Source organism: Nyctibius grandis, chromosome 1, assembly GCF_013368605.1.
Source record: "Nyctibius grandis isolate bNycGra1 chromosome 1, bNycGra1.pri, whole genome shotgun sequence".
NCBI classification, from domain to species: Eukaryota; Metazoa; Chordata; class Aves; order Nyctibiiformes; family Nyctibiidae; genus Nyctibius; species Nyctibius grandis.
In genome coordinates, this window is record NC_090658.1 from 61,517,732 (window position 1) to 61,537,060 (window position 19,329).

Consider the following 19,329-nt stretch of genomic DNA (forward strand, 5'->3'; position numbering starts at 1 on the left):
AAACAGCAAAATATATTTCCAGAAAATATTCTCTTTCTGTCTCTTTTAAATGATTGATTATCTATTTAGGTTTATGAAAAAGCATCATTAAAGCTGGATGCCCATTTAGTTAAAATAACACCCTATTGATTGACTCTTTAATACATGTTTTCTTTGTATATGCCGTGTCTCTGTAAAGTAACTGAGGGGAATCACCTTGTGTATGAATGCAAGCGTCCCATATATATCTGCATGGTTTTGAAATAAAACCAATTTGAAAAAAGTTTTTAAGAAAAAGTCACTTACAGAAGGTCAGTGGTTTTACAGCTAATTTCTGCTTCAAGCACTAGGATTACATGCTTTTTTCAATTCTATACTGAAGTGTCAAAGAGATACTGTATTTGTTAAATTGATATTAATTAGAAATGAGAGAGCAGTTTGGTAGATTTAGACTTCATTATTTTCTCCAGAAAAGCCCAGATAGCTCTAATGCGGAGAGAAGAGCCTAAAACTGCTTTGTATTCCTTCTGCACTCAGTAGCAAAGCAACTGTTCTGTGAAATTTCTATTTTTTAATAACTGGGGACTCTCACATTTTTTTCCATGTCACTATTGATGTGAGTATTCAAATTCAATCTGATACCAGTGCATGCAACTTCATTTGAAGTCAGCAGGAAGTGATGATTTGACGTGGAGTCTGACAGTCTCTGAGATTACGGTGGGGGAAATCGTTTGAAGGAGCATTGGATGGTCCGTACGGGGCCTCCTGTTTGCTGCTTCTGTAATGAAGTCTGTGTTCCACTGTACAGTGTGATTTTATGGAAAACATGGGATGCCTTCCAAAAAGGCCTGACGGTGAGGGATTGTGCATTTCCTGACAGCCGTGACAAAATGATTCCAGCTGTTCTTGAGAGGCGCCTAATGCTGTGCTGAAAATTACCGTTTTGTACATCTTTAGGATTTAAATGTGGTGAAGTTTATTTTGCAGTATTGTTTAACTGGTTCTTGTTAAATAGTTGTTAGCAAAACACGCAGTTTTGGTAATACTGTTTTTGTTTGTAATCTTTTAAGGTTGTGCTGGTAAGATGGAACGAACCATTCCAGAAATTAGCAACCTGCGATGCAGATGGAGGAATATTTGTTTGGATACAATACGAAGGCAGATGGTCTGTGGAGCTTGTGAATGATCGGGGGGCACAGGTTGGTATGCTTGTTTTCTCTGCAGTCAAGAGTGATCAAGTCCTGAGAGGCAAAATGAAGAGGACAATGAATGGTGCTTTATACCTTTCGAAAAGCACAGGAGAAAATGAAACATTTCTTTATTGAAAGGAATATGTGAGAATTGTCGCACAGACACTTTGCAAGGACAGTTGCTTTAACCAATAGCTGTGACATCAGAGCTACAACTGGGCTCATTACCCTGTCTAGTTCTGTGCAGTGCTACCTTTTGCTAAAGCAAAAAAACCTCTTGTATGTCCCACACATGTATTTTCTTGTCTTTGATATGTTAAGGTAAGCGACTTTACATGGAGCCATGATGGGACTCAAGCACTTATCTCCTATAGAGATGGATTTGTGCTGGTCGGTTCAGTCAGTGGACAAAGACACTGGTCTTCAGAAATAAACTTGGAGAGTCAGATCACCTGTGGCATATGGACTCCGGATGACCAACAGGTAATGGGGCTTTTAGAGGTATTAATTGCATCAATATGCTGTAGAATACACCTCTTTAAAAGGTGTTAAATAAAACGGTCACTTTGTAAGAACAGTTTTCCTCAAAACTGATGCTCCCACAGATAGCGAAAATTAAATTCATCCTGTCATTCTCATTAGGCAAACATGATAATGTACCAAGTTACTTATCATCTCTTTTCACCTCAATTCACATGCAATCTTATTCAAAGTTAGTTGTTTGAGACAGGAATCTGTAATTGTACCCCTAACTTGTTGATACAGCTGTCTTGAAAATGCATTTGAGCAGATACACAGCTTGGACTAGTAAACACCTGACTGGTCATTTCTGTGTACAGCTGTCCAGTGTGCACTTGCAGCAAATGCAGTTCAAGTGACAGACACGGTTATGTTTGCCTTCACATGAGCAAATGGATCCAATTGATTCTGAGTGTCAGAGAGACCTCTCAGCCTTATGCAAACAACATAATTTAAAAGGCGGCCATTTTTCCAACCATGGAGTCTAAAACTTGCTGAGCTTTGAAAAAGCCAGTTAAAAAGATTTTCTTTACTGTTTTTCTAATAAAGCATATGATATTGGCCACATCACCATTTATAGCAGGGCTTGAGCTAGCCCATAGGTTTCATTTGCAGAATTTACAATTGCCCTTTGCCATTCACTATTGAACTTACTGGAATGGTCTTTCCTTCTGCATGCTTGCTGTCATTGCGGTTAATGTGTGTATAATATAGTACTGAAAGAAATTTTTGGGGTAGAACAGTGCAAAGAGAAACTGTGTGATGATCACAACTGGGTTATTTTCCTTCGTTCATTCTACACCGCCATGAAAAGGTACTGGTTCAAGACTCAAGATACCACTGACTTTAACTTAGAACACTGTAAGTCCACGCAAGATAGAGTTGTTTTGGGAATTGCTAGTGTAGTATAATACCACCAATAATATGCATTTCTGCAGCAGCATCTAATAATTTTAGAGTGCTCTGCAAAGAATAATGAATTAATTATTGCAACACTGCTCTTTAGAGCCAGGGAGTCCAACTGCCTCTTTTTGAATCTGGGGAAATGGAAGTCTTGACAATAAGTAATTTACTCAAGATAAGAGGAAAAGACAAGCAGCAGAAGTAGGAGGGGAAACTAATATCTAATAGCTCTCAGTCCTATGTTTTAAACGTGAGGCTACACCGTTTATGTGATACTCAGTTGTTGCTGCTGTATTTGGAAATATCTTCACTTGAGTGTTTAATTTGGGGTGACTGCCTTTAATTCAGTTTAGCCAATATGTTTGTGCTTTCTAATCTGGATGCTCCATAAATGGTTATTCCAGAAAACAAACACTCATTCAGTGTCCAGATAAGCACATTTGAACATAATGGCCGATTCCAGCTGGGTGAAAATCACTTGCTTGAGTTACAAGACTGCTTCTGACAAACTCGCTGAAACAGAGACCAAAACCAGTCACAAGCTTGATGTTGCTCTGCACGGTTCTCCTAACTATGGGGTTTGCATGTTAACTGGTGGTGGATCTTTGTACTGTTCTCCAGAGTTGGTGGAAAGAAGTGATCTTCTAATATGTATTTAGATGTATTTGTCTCTGGAGGCACAAGGAAATATGATTCACTGAGGTTCTAGGTGAGTGACTATGGTCAGTTCAAACTAAAAACAGCAAATTGGTGGGGAAGGACATTGCATATATTACCCACAAATAAGCACACACGGAAATGAATACCCCTACTAGCTTATCTCCTTATCTAATTTCTCTCCTGATTTGTATCTATGCAAACAAGAACAGAATATTATTCTAGTCTGGAGTAGCTTCAGCATCTTCCCTATTGCCTAATGTAATCTGCTTGTCAATACAGTGAGTGAAAAATAAATGTCAAAATTTAAATTTATATTTTCATACTATTCTTTCTGTCACCTGTGTGTCACCATGAAGATTGCTAGTGAAAGTATTCCTGGAAAATGTTACACTTCATAGTCCCATGACCTTTAACACAATTAACTTGGAAAGTTAAATTTCCAAGGGGAATGTATTGTTCAGTATCAGTTTTCCATTGTCCTCAAAAAATTTGCTCAGTATAGCCTGTCTGTTCACCTCAGTCTTCAGTTCTCTTCACTTTCTCCCTCAGCCCTCTGCTGCATGCATCCATCTTTTTTTTCAAGTCTCATTTTCCATCTTTACGCCTGTCTATTCAAGACCAGTAGGCCGTCACCTTTGTCACTCCTCACCATGGCTCTGTGTCAGCTTTGCAAGAGGAGGGTAATTTCCTACCACCACCTTTCTGTTGCAGGCAAGAAATGGTTGGAGCTCCAGTATTGCTAACCATCTTCATGTTTGACATAGCATGTGTGGCCCCTGGTTTTGTGTCCTTGCTGTGCTTTGACACAGGCTTGTAAGTAAAGAACCTGAGGTGGTAGCTGATGCCACCTGTGGCTGAAGCTCCATAGTTAGTGCTTCCCAAAGTCTTTTGAGAGCCTAGAGATGGGATGAGAGCTAGAGAGATGTCCAGGGTAGAGTACAGTCCTGATTTGGTGTGTACTTTGTCCTGAGGAAGTTACTGGCTGATTTTATTAATACTAGGTGCAACTGTTCTGCATTTTTTAGGAAGAGAGTGGTATCATTCTTCTTGTGGCTCTGTTGTTTTTCAGGATTTCTTGTGCTCTCCTTGTCTGTTGGGGAGAAACTTACTGTGAGTCATAGGATGGTTGATATGATCTGTTTGACTGCGATGCTTTCTTTCTCAGTATCATATGTTGTCAGATGATCATCTCATGAAGGTCATCGCTAGATTTTTACTGTGGCTCACAACCAGGTCTTGAGTCTGGACTTTGAGCTATGAGCTTCTTCAGCTAATTCAATACACAGGCCTTTTGATTGTGGTTCTGCATCTTTATTGTAGAGGACTAGAAGTTAATTTTCTCACTTCATTGTGTGTCTGTAGTCCTGCTCCTGTGGAGGACTTTAGGTGTTTCCTGCTCCTATACGCTGTAACCAGAGCATGCATCTGGCTGAGGCAGAGTCCCATTACACCAATGACCTCTTGAGGATAATAAGCAAATACACAGAACAGTGAGACTTTAGAGGACTGGGACCTCTGTATCACGAGCTGAATGTCACACTTGGGTTGAACTTGGATGGATGGGATCACTCAGCAGTGTGGCCTTCCTTTCACTGTTTTGAAATGTTTTTTTTTCAGGGCTAGAAGAGGCTGTAGTAAAGCCTGCTTCCTCGGAGTCATGTGGAGTATTTTTCCAGTGAGAAGGCTCACCTAAGACCATGTAGAGATGAAAAGTATATTTGAAATGAAAATTAAATTTGAAATATCAGAGAATGCTGTGCCCTGTCTTGAGACAGTTCTGTGGTGTTGTACCAAGCTTGTTTACAAAGAGGGGGTGTACATACCAAGTAGACTGAATGACTTCCCAAGTGAGAAAAACTGAAGTTTTGTCTAGCCAAAGGGCTTATTTATAATTACAGAAGCAATGGCAATAAGTAATTAAGGGTTTTTCCTAAGCCCGCAAGTCATATAAAATATCTTTCCAGTGCTTCATCTCCCCTCCTCTGTGCTTGCTCAGCTCCTAGTGACATTTCTCTATCAACTTCTGCTGCCCTTGAGCCATTCTCTCCCTCTCCTTCTTCCAGATTTTACCTATTGAAGAGGCTTATCTCTGTTCACAATGAGAGAAAGGCACAATGTCAGAGAATGGGGTGAGAACTGTAGAGGGGTCTGATCATCCTCTTGTTTCTAGCAATATAGTGTAACTCCCTGGACTTCTCTGGGGTTGTTTTTGTTGCTGTTTCTGTGTGTAAGAAGGGAATCAGGAGGAAATCACTCTCCAATAGAGGGAAGCCTTGATGAAAATTAATTAATATCTTCTAATTCCTGGATATCCCAAGAGGTGCTATTAATCTATATTTGTTCCCTGCATCTCAGCTACTGTAAATTATTAGACTTTTGACAGCTGTAAGATCCCATTTCTATTTTTTACCTTCTCTTTCCTGTTGCAAGCTTTTATTTCTGGAAATCTAGGGACTGGCCAGGATTCTCTTTGGCCAGGACATGACAGACGACAGGTATGTGTGAACTTTGCCAGTGCATTTTCTTCTGTTTGCTTTGAAAATAGGTATACAAGCAGTTAGCTAATTTGATTGGCATCCTGTGGGGTACAACCTTAACTGTTGTATGTGGTCCCAACGCAACACAATGTGCATTAGGACTAAGAATGTGTAAATACAGGCCCCGAGTTTCAGCCTGTTCTGTGTCTAATCATATCAAATTTGGCTCTTGGTGGAAGAGGAAAGCAGCACAGTGTTAGGAACAGACACCATGTGCACTGCAGGGTCTTATGAGACACTGGAAGAAAACATGTGAGACCAGTAGCAGATGAAACCGCTTTATCTCAAAACACAGGGTGCGGGAGGTCTGTATGTTGTTTTTTTAAAAATCTTTTGTAGTTGGCAGTAGCGGTGCAGGAAGGCAGTTTCTACGCTGTTAGTCACTCCTGCTCTTGGCGCTCGCCGTCCCTACTCCCATGGCAACCACAGACGCTCCAGCATCTTTTTCCCTGATAGGCACGAGGCAGGGGCAGGCTTCAGCTCCTTTGCCCTGCCTGCAGCACCCTGCCTGCTGCGCTTCATGGTGGAGACTGGGACGCAGAAAGGAGCTTCATGTGAAGGAGGGGATGCATGCTACTTTCTGGATCCAGCGATGTAGTTGGGTGGGAACTGTGTGCTAATACAGCACTTGGTGTCTTACATGGCCCTGATAGGGTCAGCGCTGCGCTGTGCCAAGTGGCTGCCGTGAGGTAGAAGCTACGGCACAATTCTCACCAGGAGGTAGGAGCTAATTAACAAGAAACACTGTCAAATGGTTACCAGTGGCACCAGGCGTTTCATGAGCTTGCCTCTCAGGCTCCTTGGTTTTGGTGTGACTTTAGTCCCTGGCAGGAATCTTAACTAATAAAACCATTAAAGCACAGTCTGAGTTTGGATCATTCTGTTTTTATCTGTGGACTGTGATTTGCAGTTGCTACCACATTTTCAGGGAAATAGTTGTGCTGAACAACTCCTAAGCTGGTGGTAGGGATGGTAGGGATGGTAGCCTTGCCTAGCTTCCAGAACATGGCTTAAAAATAAGGAATTTTTAAGTGTTTGAAAATGTTGCTTCTGTTTGGGCCATGATGTCATCTTCTCACTTACATCTTCTTTTGCCTGCTGCTCTGGAATGAGGAGTTTTGCACTTCCATTCACTCTACCATTTTGGTTTTAATCAGGTGCTGTAGCATGCATGTGATTCAGGCAATCCTTGCTATTGCAGGAGTCACAATGATCAAGTTTAATTATGCTCAGACATTTAGCTGTGTGGAAAAAAAGTCCTGAAGACAGCTTTCTAATGAGTTGACAGGGTGATGAAAGGGAGCTACAAACAGTCAACTGGGGCAGGAAGGCAAATATTTACCTGAATTATTATGAATGAAGGGAAGGAAGGACAAAATGAAAAAAAATTACAGCCTGTAAGATTTGAAAGCGTAAGCAATGATTATGGTCTTTACTAGAATACTTTTTGTCCCTGTTCAGGATCTTTACGGGTTCACGTAAAGGAGCCTTTAAGATGCCAGGGAATATCTATATTTTTGTGTCTTAACATGTAAAAATGCATCTTTTCCCCCATCAATTCTGGGCACAGAGACTATCAAATGACCTTACATATGTGTTTACAATGACCAGAGCCACTCAGAATTGCGCTGTAAGATACAGCCTTTGAGGAAGAACTGAAAGACTTATTTTCATTGATGGATGAATTGCTCAAATTACTGGGAAAAATGGCCAGAGGCTTTTTATAGCATTGAAGAAGTGTCATTAATTAACTAGACAGTTTGTTCAAGCCACAAGGACGGCGGACAATGGCTAAATCGCATATAAGGATTTTAACGTTGCATGCTGCATAATTGAGCAGTACCATTAAAATGCAAAAAGAGGACAGGGGAAGGAGACTTCAATTGTCTTTCAAGATAAATCCGCTTGTTACATAAAACAAACAGATAAACAAAACCCGCCACAGTTTAATTGTCTTTAATATTTTGGACTATTTTTAGAAACATTTCAGACCTTTGTGACAGACTTGCTATTAAAGTTAATAGTTTCTGCTTGCTTGTGCTAAGGGTTCTGTGAATGCTTACTATCCTATTGCATCCTTTTATAGACAAAATATGTGAGCTTTTAATATATACTTAAAATGTTTAAATGTTTTTGTGGAGACTTTGTATTCTTGCTTTATACATTTATACATGCTGGAAGCCAGTAACACTTTGTTTTTGTTCTTTGCTTGGTGACTTGATTTTTATGATATCACATAATAGTGACAGATAGATTTTGTGAGAAAAAGTAATGTGAATTTTAAGTGCTAGTTAGCCTTTCTTTCTCCCATCTCTTTTTATTGTGTTGTTTTAAAGCTGCATTACGCAGCTATTTCTGAAGAATAGATTTCTTTTTTCCTTTTTTTCCCCTGGTGTCTGTGCATAGTTTTATTAGCATTGCTTTCCTTTTTTCAGCATTGTCTTTTCCTCTTTTCCTTTGCCTTTTTGTCTCAAGCAGGTTTTCATGCATCATTCTGCTGAGAATACAGCTTCCAAAAAGAAGGAAGAAAAAGAGTTAAATAGCTTGGTGCATTGTGCCTTTTTTTAGTTGTGCTCTCCGTTTCTCCCTAGCAATGAGCAGCTACACTGCAGATTTCAGTACTCAGCTGAGGACTTCATAGGCTTTGCCTTGAGTTTTGGGGAGGGTGAAGAACAGGGATGTTCTCCCTGGAGCCTCTAAGGTTCATCTGCAGCTTCAGGAACCATGGCATCTCTCCGTGGCTTTATTCCAGGCAAGGTTTTTCCTGCCAGAAACCCTAGTCGTTACTGCACAGTTATTGAGCGGGTAATTGAAGGAGCAGAGCAACAAGGTGATGCTTCAATGTGCTTTTGTCTTCCCACTCGCTTCATCTGTGCCTTGCCTAATCTTTCCCTTGATGCTTTTCATCCAGCCTGTAGTGGCAAGACGTTGAGAGAGCTGATGAGATGGTGCCATTTGTTCTAGTCATGAGGGCTGTAACATGGGCGATGTTTATGTGCTGACAGCATCATGGCTCATCTTTTCTCAGTAGCTCCTGCAATGTTTCATGTCAACGCTGTTTCAGGCGAGTCTTGCAAATAAATTTCTCCCTCAATGACTCTGTCTGAAAGGGGGAATACAACTGTTCTAATGTCTTGCTTATCCTTGTAGACAGGGTATTTGATGTTTGTTACTGCAAAAAGCGAATGGCTGAATGGATTTCTGCATCCTCTTGAATACCCAGTGTACTAGGATGTACAGATCACCCTCAACAGTGTATCTTGTAACTCGTTACCTGGATCTGACATGACGCTTAGATAGGTCACGATGTTCTTATTTTAGTTGACCAGAATCTGGGGTTTGTTAAGCTCTGCGCACTCTACCACATCTTCCCCTCCCTCAGGAAAGGAAAGATGTCAATGTCAGTGACAAACCGGAGATGGAGGGAGAGCTGAAGGCTCATTCTGCTATTCAGCTAGTGTGTCCACTTACCATTTTTATACCCAGTACTGTTCTACATTTTTGGAGCATTAGTGTTTGGGTCAGCGAAGTAAAGATGAACACAAATAGAAACACGACCAGTATCTGTGTGGGAAGTGTCAGGAAGAAAGAAGACATTTGCCTCTCCTCTCACCTTGCTGTCACTTGTACAGAAATATTTGCTCATATAGCCTGAAATCTTTAGTTCTATGGGACAGGGTGTACTTAATCTGAAACTGTGTTTCTGAAAAGCACTGTGTTATGCTTCAGCTGTAGGGGCAAATAGTAAGAGCGAAGATTTGCAGTGCACCTGTGCAAAGTAGCAGCACATACTTACGCTACTTTTTAGGCAGTTCAGGGAAGAAGTGGCACCTCCTCCAGGAAGCTGCTCTCTTTTTAAGGAGAAGTCATATGTAAGGTAGGAAAATTGCTTTAATTTGTTCATTCAGATTTTGAGTTGGTCAGGAGAGGGCATGTGAGTGGAAGTATAATTCTTACAGAGGAAAAACTCTCCGAACTGTGAGGGTTTTACAGCTTTTTTCAGAAACAGTCTGTGTTATTCCATTGCCAGAGCCACTTGGCTGAGAATGCTTTGGCCTCAGGACCTCTTTGGTTCATCCAGAGCTTTGTGGTCTTTTCAGTTCAAAAGAGATGTAGCTGCCAGAGTGGTTAATTTGAACTTTATTATCACTGGGACTTGATCTGTTGATTTTTTGGAAGTTAGTAAGAAGACCAGGAGCCACATGGGGTCTTGAACTTGGGTCAGATGTGTTCAAGACTGTGAATAGTCTGAAACCTTGGTGCAGGGAAGGAGGATTAAAGTGATTGAATCTGGAGGAGAAGATTTGTGGATTTCTGCTCTAGGTCTTGTCTGGGAAAGCAAGGCCAAGTTTTGTAGTAAATTGGAGATGGTATTTTTGGAAAGTGATATCACATGGTCTTCCCATTGATTTGACACAAAGAGATAGTGTGCCAATGGAAAGTGCGAGCAGTATCTCTTTGTTCTCCAAAACCTTTCCCATCAGTGTTTCATCCTATGTGGATTCAACTTGAGCTCTCTGCCCTTTTTCAGGAGCCAATTTCTTCTCAGCGTTCAGATGTTCAGGGATTGTTGGCAACTGCATCAGCTGAAAAGGGATTAATCCTTCCCTGCTTTCCTTGCTTTTAGGAGGATGGTCATTCTTCTTCAGTGCCTCATTTCGGTAACAGTTTATTACTCAGCCTATCTCCATGTTGACTCAGTTATACTTGACCTCACCCATTCTACGTATTTCCTGACCATGCTGAGTAACCCCTCTCTGCCAGCACACAAGACCTGGAAGGAGAATGCAGAAGTTGAGGGGCTGGCTTCCATTAGCATATAGCTTAACCCAGGGGCTTCTTGATTTTGTATTTGAAATTCAAAACAGCAAGGACATTGCTTCTAGACTGCTTTGTATTGCATTTTCACTGGTTGAGAGTGCAATCCTTGTTGCTAAGTAATACCATTTTCAATTAGGAAAAAAATCAAGCCACAAAACTGCAGCAGAAACTCTCAGACTTCTAAAACTCTGAAGGAAATTTTAGCTTCACCAGTCAACATATCTTTCAGGAAATAACTAAGCCCTGTCTTGGGAACAATGCAGGAGACTGCCCAGTGTATCAATTGACTTCTTTGCCTGGTTGAGTGGTTGTTGGTAAAAGTAATTGCGTTTTCCCACCTAACAGCACCAAATAGTTGGTTTTGTTGCTATATATAATTTGATATATGTGAAGAATATGTGTTTTCATAGACATGTGTGCACTTTCCTGGCAGAGTTTAGTGAGAAAATAGAAAACCTTACTGCTTAAAGAGCGTTCCAGAGTACTTCTGCTGTGGAAGCTCAGTGGTCCAGGCTTGGAGTCCTGTCCATGTTAAAAGCTACAGAAAATGTTCTGTAGAACTTGTTCCAGCTGCTGGCTTTTTGTTCATTTTGCATACTACTTCGAACGTGATTTGAAACCTGACACAAGTTTAAAAAAAACACAACTCTTTTCCAAGTCTAAAATAAATGGAGGCATATTGTTAATTCAGTAAACATTATATAGAAGGGCAACTCTTTTTCACTTAAAAATCTCATTGTTGTAGGATGCTTTCTTGAAAACTGTTTCAAGAGTGGAGAAAGAATATAGAAAGATGTGTGCCTGGATATACCCAAGTCAGAATTAGTCCAGGTATAATTACAGGGACATATAATAATCACTCTTTCTGTGATTTGCCAGAATGCTTTCAAATAACATTATCTTTGCCTGGACAATTGCCTCCATCCCCACATGTCCAGAGTAGCTGTATAGCTTGAGATCCTGATTTTGAGGCTATTTACATTTTTTTGCTCCTGAAATGGTGTGCAAGGCTGTATCTCATTTACAGTCATTCATCTATGTTATGCTATTTTAGAGAGAAATAAAGTCAGCACGGTTTGAATCCCCAGGTTTTAGTATTTCAATATTTATTAAATGGATTTGTCACCAAGATGTCCAGTGTATTTCTCATTTGAGAGCTTTATAATAGTTATCTAGACCTGACCCTATGAGCTTTGTAAGAGAGAAGGAACATGCCTGAAAGTAGGTAACTAAACCAGTGCTGCTTTTGAAAGTGTTAATGGTCTCTAATGAGAATTTTACTGCTGTGTATATATGCAGTTAGCTGGATGATCTTGTGGTGTATCATCCACGTGTGGGGCTGGTAACTCCTTATGTCCAAAGGAAACAAAAACTCTTCTCATTTTTTTCAGACATAAAGGCAGACAAAGAAAACCTAGTGCTTTCCCCCTGAGCTTGTGTGTGAATTGTGGTGATGTCTCTTTTTGTGTGGGTTCAAGAAATCATTTTACAGCAGTTGAATTTTTAATGGAAACAAAAAGTATTCAGCAGGAGAGCAGCTGTCTCCCTCTCTCTGGTTCTTTTTGTGTTTTGAGGTAAAAAGAAGGAAAGCCAGAAATATGATATGGAGAAAAAACAAATTTTCACTTTTTAATGTGTCCTAGGAGGTGGCTCCTGCACTGTCTCCCACTTTCTGATGGAGTAACAAGAACAGTAAACAAGAAGAGTACAAGGAATGCACAATGCTAATACCACAACTAAATGGACTGCAAAATGTTCTAACTCAGCTGTTGCAAGACTGTCATTTTTTTGTTAGGCTAATGAACGAAAATATTTAAAGGCAATAATTTTCCAAGTATTTCCTATGTTACTAAGCCTACCTGCATAAACAGAAGTTTGATCCATCATTTATTTTGTATAGTAATCAGTTTATAGTTCAGTTAATTTTGGATCAGCAAAATAGATTTATCTCTATTAGTATGATGGCATTATGGTGACAACTGTGAAGGCTGTTCCTATCATGAATACTAATGTTTCTCCAGATGGCTAAATCAGGGCAAACAGAACTGATTCAGCTTCTTTGAACTGCTCAGCGTCTTCTGACAATGCAGACGCAGTTGGCCTTGTTAGCACTTTTGCGGAACGTAATTTCCGACATACAGTGCTGACTTTTTCCTTTTGAGGGAGATGGGGGAGGAGGCTGAAGGAGAAAGCATAAAGACAGGTCTAAACTTTGGAAAGGGAAATGTCAGTGAAACAGAACATGGAACGAGGCAGCTGAAAATGCAGAGGTACGCAGGTAAGCTGTTAGTGGTGGCATTCGTACTACCTGGTACAGCGCCAGCAAGGTTTCAGATGTGTGTACCAAACAGAAGAGGTACCATGAAGGCAAAGAGTAAAACAAAATGCTGAAAGAGCAGTGTTTGCAAAGTGGGTAGGTGGAAGAGGACTGCTTCAACCTTTGGAAGTACAACCCTGGAGAATGTTAAAAACCAAAAGCATCTAAGTTTTGGTGAGATCATTCATGATTTACTTGGTCACAAGATACTGGTGAAATTTCTGCCCTGGGCTACTACTTCACTGTTAAGAGACTCCTGCCTGAGTCTGAGGAAATTAAAAGGGGGTCCTGGAACAGGTTAGTTTCAAATGCACCTCTGTCCAACTGGTACATCCAAAAATTATGAAGGATCTTGAGTATGAACTACCTTAGCTGCTAGCAGAAATAATCACGTCTCTGTCTTAAGTCTTGAAGGGCAGCACTATTTTTCTGCAGTATATTTAGAAAAGGGTTTGGGAACATTCAATAAATGTGCAGTTAAGGTTTAGAAGTGCACCTTGCAGCTGGTTACAGCAAAAATTGAACACGGAATTACAAAACGTCTGTGAACTGGTCTGAAGACTCAGGTAGGACGTTTCTTCCAGAGGGAGATCATGACTCACTAGTTTCTCAGAAGTCTTTGCATGTGTCATTGAAAGTGATGGCTAGAAAAAAATAGCCGAAGTGGTGTATTTAGTTCTGAAACAAGTTTCAATGCAAATAGGCCCCCTTTAGGATTTCCTGACAGAAATACCTGCATCTGCACTTTGACATAGTGGGGATATATCCACTGCATGAATGATTTGGCAGGTGTAGAAACACCAGCAAATTATAACAATACATATTTTACTTACTGTGTTTGGATGGATTAGCAGTGCAGGGAGAAGACCTGGCTAGGAATCAGTCCACAAAGGGGAAGACTAAGTAGTTAATTTGCATTATAAAAATGGGGACAGTGGGTTTGCTTTTATGTCACGCTATGTTCTAAATTATTTTTTATTTTAAAATACTTACTACTGTTTAAAATATTTACTGTTGTGAGATAGCAACATTTACAGGTTACCTACAGCTATTTGCATTATTTAGGGCTGTAGAAGGCTGGAGTATTTCATGTCCAGTAGAGCTCAGTTTGCTGGACTGGTCCAGTAAGCATCTTCTAGGACACATCTAACCCTCTGCCTTTCTAATGTGATCAGTCACTTCCTGGAAAAACTTTGTGTGGAAAAAAAAAAAAACACCTAAAAAAAACTTCCACCTGCCACCTATCCTGTGGGAGAGGGAAGAGATATAACTCAAGAAATTGCTCAGTGGAGTTACTGGCAACTTAGCCACAGCCCAGGGAAGATTAGAGTACCTGAGATTTCATGACAGATGACAATTTTCAGAACATTTCAGTGTATCCAGGAATTTAAATGCCATCTCTTAATGCACCTTGCATGGTCCTACAAGGCAAGTTCTGCCTGTGAAAATTTTGGGGTTTAAATAATCAAATTCTACTAGGATGGAGTTTACTAGATTCATTTTCAGTGCAGTTTTAATTAGCGGAGTCTGTGAGTTGTTTTGCTTCCCTCAGTTGTCAGATGTACATTCTTTGTAAAAAGTCAGGGAGGTTCTTTGAAAAATCCTGGGCCAGCAGGAGTAAAGCCGATGTTCCTTTTCCAGCCTTCTAGCATCACTGTATTTTACCCATCATATATTCATCAAGTCATTGAATACATTATTTCTGGAATTGGATTATCCTTTGCTATTATAAAAGTCAAAGTAACTGTAGTTCTGGAAAGCTGCTTTGACAGTGAGGACAGGCAAAGATGCAGGAATGGACAGTGGCTAGGTTTCCTGCAGATGTAGGTCAGCACAGCTTCATTGATTTAAGTCTATGAATCATAACAATTTAATTTTGGCAGCTACTGCATATAACCAGATGTGGTGAGATGGCAAGATCTCCCCCTTTCCTGCTGGGCTAGTGTATTCAAATTAACAGAAAGCTTGAGCATTCTTACTGTTGATAAGTTGAATTTACTTATATTAAACCAAATTAAATAGCAACAAAATGTGTTTTGTGCAAAAATAACATCGCTGTTAGTAAATTATAGTTCTCTTACAAAGTAGTGGGCCTCCCGAGCTGGACCTACAGTACACCAGGTCTTTGGTTGCTCCATTGTAGCTCTGTTGATCTTGGTGCTGCCAAACCATTTTCTGCTAGTACTGTATCTGGTCCAGATGCATTACGGCATCGCAACACACCTTACAGGAGTAGCGATAGTTCAGCACAACAGATCCACACATAGCAAAGTCACTGAACAGCTTCGAGTTGTTCCTCTTGGACTGAATTTTTCAGCTTCTTGGCTGTTCTAATATTAATCTCCTCATGAGACGAATACTTCGGAGCAGAATACTCCCATCTTTTGATTCCCACATGTCTTTTAGGAATTGGTAATGTTTCAGACTGCTAATTGAAGAGTCTTTGAAATCTTGGGCATTTAAGGGGATTGCAATCTTGAATGATAGTTTCATGGTTTAAATGGTTTAAAAACTATTTTTAGTTGAAAAACCTTTAGATAAGAAACCTTTTTATTTACCAAACCTAGCTTGTGAAATTGCCACAAGCTGTTACAGAGGCTAAGAGGTCAGCAGATTTCAGAGAAGGATGTTTTTCAGTTATTTCGATCTGTTATAATAAATAGGAATCATCACAAGCTTGGGTTTCATAAGGAACACAGACACTTGTGTTTCAGGATTGAAAGCAACTTTCAGCTCTTGATATGCCTAGAAAAATGTGTGAATTATCACAGTGCTGTTTATCACAGTTTTCCCTTCCAAGTGTACAGCATCAGGGCACCGTTGGAGACTGCTCTGCATTTGTATGACCTTTAATCAGCACAGCTTCACTGTAGTGCAGGATTCGTTATGTTTGATATGTTTTTTAAAGAAATAATGTATTTATGTTGTGTAACTGACTCACACTTTGAATATATTGGGTGATTTTAGGTATTTTATTAGCAGATTATGCGTAATTCTACAAATGTCATTCTGCAAGTGGTAATACATGTTGAAATAATGAACAGTATGAAAGGGGAGGAGATGAGACAAGAGAAGAAGAGTAGAAGAAGGGGTGAAAGAACCACTTCAAAATAAGTACTTGGGGCTTTTTTTTTAATTACTATTATTATCGTTTAGCTTTGGTATTCAAGGGTTAACAAAACACAATAACTTGTTCATTCCCTTTTTCCAACATTCCCGCAGACCTCCTAGATCTGCAAATACCTGAAAAATATGAATTTACACAGCTAAAATACAGCCTTTTAATTTCTCCATTGGATCCTTCAGGCATAGCCTGTAGCTCAACCTTTTTTCTGAAGGTCAAGAGAGTTTTATTTGTCTGACATAAGTAGCTTGAGTGTGGCATTTACAACTTGAGTAACATTATGGATGATAACACCATTAGACATTTTTACAGCTTCAGCAGGAGTTCAGCCAGCAGGACTATCAGCCTGATAAATGCTTTCATCTTAAAGGTTGTATTGCTACAATAACCCTGAAACTTAAAGCTGCTTGTTGAAACCTATAGCCTGGCTAAAGAGATGAAGAGTGCCCTCTGACATTTCTAGGTTGCTAAAGAGCTCTCTCAGGTTCCAGTGCAAGAATTAAGATGCCCATTTGCAGCTGTTCTGATCTGAACTGGAAATTACTGTAGGACTTCATAATTTTAAATTAATTGAAGGCAGTGCTGCTCGAAAGAATTAGCGTTAGATTGAGATGAGACGGAACTCTGGGTGATGAGTCCAACATTTTATTCCTATCCAATTATATAGTGTTTCTACAGGATTTTAGGAGGCAGAACTCTCATACTGCTGTTTTCAGAAACAACAGAGTTTCACCTTCTCTGTCTGGGTATTTTGGAGTTACAAAACTCCTAGCAGACTGGTAAAAACCTAATCTATAGAGTAGGTTGAAAGTGGTGTGAGAAGCTAGCAATGACAATCAGGAGGATTTTGGCTTTGTAGAAGTTTGTTTTGTAGAGATCTGAACAGGAGTGGTTACATTCTGAAAGTAGAGAGTGAAAGTGGTTGTGCACTGATTACACATGTAAAAACAGCTGAAATAATGAACAGTGTGAAAGGAAACGGGATGATACAAGTGGAAGAAAAGTAGAATAAAGGGCCAAAAGGGATGGGAGTGGGAGACGAACAAAGCTCGAGTTCTTGCTTTTATATCCAAGAATAGTAATCTGAGGCTTCTAGCAAGCTTTAGCCTCTGTTTTAACTCAGCAGCTATTTAACACAAAAATATCTGTAATGTGTTGATTACAGTTAAGGAAGCCAGATACTGTTTTTCCATTGATTCCGTTAACGTGAAATAACTCCATTGATTTTCTTAAGATTTTAATGACTTCCCTGAGGTTCGTCTGTTAAACCACTATTCTAGTTTACAACCTCCGTGTTTGCTGATCATCACATTGATCGTAGAAAAAATTTTAGTACTTCTTATTTTTGACTGAGACCTTTGAAGCCATGCTTCCTTTCTGAAACTTTCAAAAGTGCATCCATGACAGTTGCTTCCTAGGTGAGTACTACTGTATAAGTCTGCTATAATGCACAGTTTGAATGCTGCAAATCTGGCATGACATCTCAGAAGGAAGATAGAACGGAAGACATCTGACAGAAGAGGTCAACAAGGGTGATTGGAGGCTTTGAACAACAACTGAGCAGGGAGATCCTAAGTCGGCTGTGATCCTTCAGCTTGGAAAAGAGATGACTAAGGGATTAGATAATAGAGGTCTGTAAAATTGTGACCATTGTTGAGAATGTAAGTAGGGAACAATTATTCTATATTTATTTTAGTGTTAAGAGGTAAAGTTTACCAAGTGAGATTATCAGTGATCAAAGAAGAGGGAGTCTTTTTTGTTGGAAGGTACATGAGTGTGCAGGGGAGGTGCCTGCTCAGTGCATCCTGTTCTCTTACTCTTCCCCAAATTCTTGACAACTGTTAGAGATAAGATGCAAGGCTAGATGAATTTTTGATCTGGGCATAGAATTGGTAGAATCTTAAATTTACAAGCACAGGAAATAGTTGCTAGACTGAAGGGCAAGTATAAGATTTGCCCTTCCTTTTAGCTTCATTTTTATTGCTGGCTAGTTTTCAAGTTGATAAATGCCTTTGAACTTGCTTTAAAACATATTTGCCTTGTATGGAATTATGTGGTAGCAGCAGCAGCCTTGGCTAATGCATTTATCATTTTGTGGATTTATTAATCCTTGTTTCCTGATGATTTTCTAAAATTCATCAATATGCAGGATCTTAACTTGCATAAAGCCTCAAGACAGAAAATGCTTGTAAAAGAGAAATTGTAGATTCCAGTCAGTCTGACTTCAGTCAGCGTGTGTTGGCTATGGAGTAGTTCAGGGGCAAGAAAAAACCTCATATTATCCATTTTGTATTTGAAATGGTGGGTAGAAGCTCCTCTTCATCTCTTCCTGAATGTGTAACACATTGCCTTCCTCTTGGGCTATAATAATCTACTTTCAGTTGATTGATCATACTGCTTTTTGGCTCTGTTTTTCACAGAATCACAGAATCACAGAATCACAGAATGTTAGGGATTGGAAGGGACCTCGAAAGATCATCTAGTCCAATCCCCCTGCCGGGGCAGGATTGCCTAGACCATATCACACAGGAACGCGTCCAGGCGGGTTTTGAATGTCTCCAGAGAAGGAGACTCCACAACCTCTCTGGGCAGCCTGTTCCAGTGTTCAGTCACCCTTACAGTAAAGAAGTTTTTCCTCAAATTTAAGTGGAACCTCCTGTGCTCCAGCTTGCACCCATTGCCCCTTGTCCTGTCAAGGGATGTCACTGAGAAGAGCCTGGCTCCATCCTCTTGACACTTGCCCTTTACATATTTATAAACATTAATGAGGTCACCCCTCAGTCTCCTCTTCTCTAAGCTAAAGAGACCCAGCTCCCTCAGCCTCTCCTCATAAGGGAGATGTTCCACCCCCTTAATCATCTTTGTGGCTCTGCGCTGGACTCTCTCTAGCAGTTCCCTGTCCTTCTTGAACTGAGGGGCCCAGAACTGGACACAATACTCCAGATGCGGCCTCAGCAGGGCAGAGTAGAGGGGGAGGAGAACCTCTCTCGACCTGCTAACCACACCCCTTCTAATACACCCCAGGATGCCATTGGCCTTCTTGGCCACAAGGGCACACTGCTGGCTCATGGTCATCCTGTTGTCCACTAGGACCCCCAGGTCCCTTTCCCCTACACTGCTCTCCAACAGCTCTGTCCCCAACTTGTACTGGTACATGGGGTTGTTCTTGCCCACATGCAGGACTCTACACTTGGCCTTGTTATATTTCATTAAATTTCTCCCCGCCCAACTCTCCAGCCTGTCCAGGTCTCTCTGAATGGCTGCGCAGCCTTCCGGCAT

At 40.4% G+C, this 19,329-nt stretch overlaps 1 protein-coding gene across 10 annotated transcripts in view; it reads left to right on the plus strand.

Moving 5' to 3' along the window:
• Positions 1-19,329, plus strand: part of TULP4 (TUB like protein 4) — a 165,737-nt gene that overhangs the window by 103,162 nt on the left and 43,246 nt on the right. For all 10 annotated transcript variants that reach the window (XM_068411606.1, XM_068411837.1, XM_068411750.1 and 7 more), the window contains 2 exons: positions 1,050-1,178; positions 1,491-1,652. In XM_068411606.1, the coding sequence (XP_068267707.1) occupies positions 1,050-1,178; positions 1,491-1,652 (291 nt within the window). The remainder of the gene's footprint in view (positions 1-1,049; positions 1,179-1,490; positions 1,653-19,329) is intronic.